We start from the raw sequence: 4,959 nt of genomic DNA on the forward strand, positions 1-4,959 counted from the left end.
CGCTTGCTCCCACCCTTGCCACTCTCTCGTCGGGCCTCCAACACGCGTGGACCAGGGCCGGGGGCAGGAGTGGGTGCTTCGCGGCTCCGCGGAGAAGCAAGTCTGCACTCCTACCCCTCCCTCCTTCACCGGCCGACATCTGCAGCCAGAGGGGACCCAAGCTACGCGGATCCCGTTTATCAGCCCCATCTCCCATTACATAAGGCGGCGCCTATCTCCGGGGCATCGCTGCGACCGCGGGCCTTCTCCCACGCGCGGGGGCGCCCCTGCCCACCGCTCCCCGCTTGGTTGTGCTGTTCGTAGGGGGGAGGGGGCATTCCACTCATCCTGGAGCAGGCCATGGTGGTTCCCCACTCCTTCCCCCAACACAGAGACCCCCCCCCCCCCCCTCCGCCAAGAGATGCTATTGACCCTGTTCTGCAGAGGAAGAAACTGAGGTCTCACAAGCAGGTGGCAGCACTCCAGGCATGCGCGAGCCACAAAATGCAGGGCCTGGCTTCCAGGCCTTAGGGTCTGCAGTTATGCCGGGAAGCCTGGGGCTGGGAGAGGAGAGAGGGTGAGAACCATGTTACCAGTGAGAGGAGAGGGTGGGTGAGGCTGGGCTTTCTCTTCTGAGCAGGAGCGGTAGCCCCAGTGTCCCTTAGAGGACACTTGTGAGGAGGTTAAGCCCCACTGGCATAGGACAGAGAGGCAGCCAGAGCAGACAGAGAGGGGGCCTAGTGGGGGAGGCACAGGCTTAGGGGAGGAAATGGGTGAAGCAGCAAGCTTGACATCAGCACCCGATAGGCAAATACTGGGGCCTCGGTTGGCCAAGTTTCTGAAGGACTTCTAGAGAAATGAGGGGAGAACAGGGAAGTGGCTCCCTTCCAGTGTCCCTTCAGGGGGTGGGCTGCCCACAGGGGACCCCGGAGTGGGGGCAGGCCCAGGAGTCACCCTCCACAGCCTTCAGTCTGCAAGGGAAACTTGATGACTCAGAGAGCACAGGATGGTCTCACAGATAATGATGCAGAGAGGGGGTCGCCCCAGGTCTCAGTGGCAGTGGGGACAGCTACTCTCCAGGGCGAAGGCTGGGTCCACCTCTTGCCAGCGCTGCCCTCTGAAGGTTTCCCAGCAAGATGAACCCACAGTGAAGGCTGGGTGTGGCACTCAGTGTTCAGGCTGCACATACTGAGAGTTATCAGCAAAACAACCTTCCAAAGGAAAGCTCCTGCAAGGATCCCTGAATCTGACTGGATCTTTCAATGGAGACCTGGGAATCTGAAATTCCACAGTCCTTCCCACACTGGGGCAACAGGGAACCAGATGGGTTAAAAGACATGAACATCACTCTTCTTTTATCCTGTTTGAATTTTGTATCCAGAGCAAGCATTGTTTTGGTAATGTAACAGAACTGTTCAATGAAAAAATAATCCCTCCAGATTCCCACATCTGATAGACTGTGATCAGAGCACTGTCTCTCCAGCATTTCTGGTGACCCAAAGGGATCTGCGGACAGGAGCTGGGTGAGCACTCGCTAAAAGTGCTGGAGTTCCAGCTGGCATAGTTGACATCGGGCTGCCCTCGGGGTCCTCTCATTCACCCCTGCAGTAAGTTCATCCAGATCTCGAAACTGCCCTAGACCCTTCTCAGTAATAAGTCCACAAGAAATCAAATTCTTTCCTTTATGCGATACTGGATTTTCCACAAAGTAAAATTAAGATGAGTAAAGATGTGGTTTGTAGATAGTGCCCGACAAAGCAGAGACCAGGGTGTGAGGCGTCACCACTTGGGCCTATAAAAGCTGCCACAAGTGCCTAAGGCCACAAGACACGCAGCTTAGGCCAGCCTATGCGTCTGCTCCTCAATTTCTTCCTGTGCTGTTCTAGGCTCCATGGCGCTCTTATTGACCGCGGTCATTGTTCTTATCTGCTTTGGTGGCCTCACCTCCCCAAGCCCTGTGCCTTCTGCTACAGCCCTCAAGGAGCTCATTGAAGAGCTGGTTAATATCACCCAGAACCAGAAGGTGAGTGCCTGTGGGCCAGGGTCCCAGCTCTGAGGGTGCAGGGGTGAGGGGGTCTCAAGGAAGAAGCCCTGAGGACTGCAAGGTGAGTCTGGCTTTGAGGGAGAGGAGCCAGGGGTGAAGTGCAGCAGTATGGATGGACCCATGAAGGAATATGGCAGAGCCCCCAGCGACCACCTGCTCCCCTGGCCTGGCCCTGCCTGCCATGGTCAGCTCCTGCTCAGTGGTTTTGGAACAGAGGAAAGAAGAGAAGAGCTGGCACCCTCCTAGAACTATTTTGGCATTTGCCAACTAGATCTGAACACCATAATGGAGCCATTATTCACAGCATCTTAGTTAAGCCCATTCTTATGGAAGCATCCATGAGTGGGGTCAGCTCCTCTCCCCAGTGGTGACGGCCCACACTTTCTGAGCACTATAATGTGCCAGGCCCATTTCTGGGGCTTTACATCTTATAACATCGCTGCCAACCACCTCAAGAGACAGGTACGATACCCCATTTTATTGACATCAGTGAGGTTAAATGATAAAAGTCAGATTCAAGCCAGTACTGGGTGACACCAGAGTGCCCATGCTCTGAACTGCAGCATCCCCAATTCAGAAGGCAAGCTGTTTCTAGACTAGACTCCCATCACCTCCCATCAGACTGGCCTGGCCACCCTGCCCTGGGCCTTCCCTGCAGGCCCCCTGTCAGCCAGTGTCACCTGCCCTCCCACTATGGCTCTGGCAAGCTTCACACAAGGCTGTCCCTTACTGGTTGTGGCACTCAGTATTTCTCTCTCAGTTCTAAGCCCCTGGACAGTGGGTCTCCGCAACTGTGCAGAGTGGAAAATGAAGCTCGGGAACACTGAAGGTCCCAGGTCTGCAGTCCTGGGAATGCCTGTGGGGCCTGATCCCTGTGGAGGCCTGGCCTGAGACCCTGCCAGCACTCAGCTCGCTGTCCTTTGCTCCCTCAGGTGCCGCTGTGCAATGGCAGCATGGTGTGGAGCCTCAACCTGACGAGCAGCATGGTGAGGACCCCCCAACACTGCGGGGACACGTCCAGGGCTGCAGCCCTCTGAGGTCGTGTCTGAGCCTCACTCACACAACTGGGGGGTTCCAAGCAAGCTTTAAGAGCCACTCTCTGCCCCCTCATAATCTGGTCTCCCCCACCACCCAGACCTGTCTCCGTCGGGCCGCTCAGTTCCCCTCCTCCTACAGACTCACTGAACGTGCTGCCTGACTCCCTGGTGTTTCCCCCCACCCCCCACAGTACTGTGCAGCCCTGGACTCCCTGATCAGCATCTCCAACTGCAGTGTCATCCAAAGGACCAAGAGGATGCTGAATGCACTCTGTCCTCACAAGCCCTCAGCTAAGGTAAGGCCCCCCTGTCCTTTGACCTGGCACCCACTTCTGCCAGCCCTGGGCTCACCCTGGGAGCCCCAGAGCATCTGAGACATGTGTCCACAAAGGGGTGGGCCCACTGTGGAAGCAGAGACATGGCTTTGGGATTTCCAAAACATGGGCTTGGGGGCTCCCAACTCCTACCTGAGCTTCATTCAGTCCCACATCTGTAAAATGTGGGTGAGAGCAGTACCCACCTCATGGGGGCTTTTGTGAAGAATGAACCAGCTGGTGAGTGGAAAGCCCCTGATGGATGCTGATCGTCCTCACTCTGGCGTCCCACCAACATGCTGGCCTCTTTGCCTTGCAGCAGGTTTCCAGTGAGTACGTCCGAGACACCAAAATTGAAGTGGCCCAGTTCTTAAAAGACCTGCTCAGACATTCAAGGATCGTTTTTCGCAATGAAAGATTCAACTGAAACATGAAAAGCTAGCATTATTATCTGCAGAGGCAGATCCTGACCATCTAAGTTGCAGATTTATTTTTCTTTCAGATGTCAGAAATTTCTTGGGGAGACTAAAGGAGGGTTAGGGAGGGGGGATAAGATGTCCTTAGCTTAGACTTGAGCCTGCGCTGCCTTCCTTGAGCCTAGCCAACTTCAGCTGCCCTGTGTCTTGATATCTGGGACTCAGCCCAGCAGGTCTCCTCCATCCAGGAATCTGAGCTCGGTGGACAAGGGTGGACCTTGCCCCACATGACCTCCCCTCCTCAGAACAAACTGTAGTGTTTATTAGACACCTGGTGGAGGAGACACCTGCTTTACACAGGGGCAACTGAGGCAGAGCGCAGCCCAGGCACATTCCTTCTTGGCCTTATTTATTATTGTGTGTTATTTAAACAAGTGTTTTTGTCTGTACTGGGGTTAGGAGGGACTGTTACTGCCAGAACTTGGAGCCAAGGGCTTGGAGACTTGGGGCTCCAGCACTAAAGCAGTGGGCATTAGGAATCCCTGGCAGTAAGTACTGTATGCAAACTTCTGCTACCTCACTAGGGTCCTGGGGCCAAGGCAAGGGACAGGAGAGAGAGCCAGAGTAGCCACTCTTGTCTGATAGCCAGCAGTGGGCCCTCAGCCAAATAATTTATTATTTTTCCTAGTATTTAAAGTTAAGTATTAAAATATGTTATCAAAGAGTTAATAATATATAGAAGTCTAGAACACTGCATATGGTGTGTGTGGACTGAGGGGGGGTCACTGAAGAAACTGTTTCATTGACTTTGTCAAGCTGAAAGCTAAAATAAAAATGATGACAAGAGACCTGATGGTGTTTGCATTTTATTTTGGCCTTTTGGGGATACTGGCCTGTGTTCTTAAAACTCTGAGCAGCTCTCCGGGAAGCAGGCCAGCTGGAGGAGGGGGCCTAGGATAGAGTGGAGGGGGAGTAAGGGACGAGACCTAGGCTGAAAGAAAAGAAGCAGACCCCTTGGGGAGAGGAGACCTGGCCAGGAGGAAGTTCCCCGCCACCACCACCCACAGGGAGGCGGAGGAAGCATGGGCCAGGGTGTCGGGGTTCAAAGAGGATGTCTGGAGCAGGCAGAGACCTCGGAAGTGGTCTTATGACCACAGCTCTTGATGGGT

General features: G+C 54.5%; 1 protein-coding gene across 1 annotated transcript; it reads left to right on the forward strand.

The window, feature by feature from the left end:
• The first annotated feature begins 420 nt into the window (after positions 1–420).
• IL13 (interleukin 13) lies at positions 421–4,631 on the forward strand. The gene is made up of 4 exons (XM_027547087.1): positions 421–2,002; positions 2,956–3,009; positions 3,252–3,356; positions 3,694–4,631. The coding sequence occupies exons 1-4, from the start codon at positions 1,871–1,873 to the stop codon at positions 3,799–3,801; spliced, it is 399 nt and encodes a 132-aa protein (XP_027402888.1). The 5' UTR covers positions 421–1,870; the 3' UTR covers positions 3,802–4,631.
• Positions 4,632–4,959: the final 328 nt, after the last annotated feature.

Source organism: Bos indicus x Bos taurus, chromosome 7 (genome assembly GCF_003369695.1).
Source record: "Bos indicus x Bos taurus breed Angus x Brahman F1 hybrid chromosome 7, Bos_hybrid_MaternalHap_v2.0, whole genome shotgun sequence".
NCBI lineage: Eukaryota > Metazoa > Chordata > Mammalia > Artiodactyla > Bovidae > Bos > Bos indicus x Bos taurus.

What these genes read in the sequence shown, in the direction of transcription:
- IL13 (XM_027547087.1), top strand. Translation starts at nt 1,871, where the DNA reads ATGGCGCTCTTATTGACCGCGGTCATTGTTCTTATCTGCTTTGGTGGC. An exon ending in TCAACCTGACGAGCAGCATG is followed by an intron (nt 3,010 to 3,251) that starts GTGAGGACCCCC and finishes CACCCCCCACAG; the next exon opens with TACTGTGCAGCCCTGGACTC. An exon ending in CTCACAAGCCCTCAGCTAAG is followed by an intron (nt 3,357 to 3,693) that starts GTAAGGCCCCCC and finishes TTTGCCTTGCAG; the next exon opens with CAGGTTTCCAGTGAGTACGT.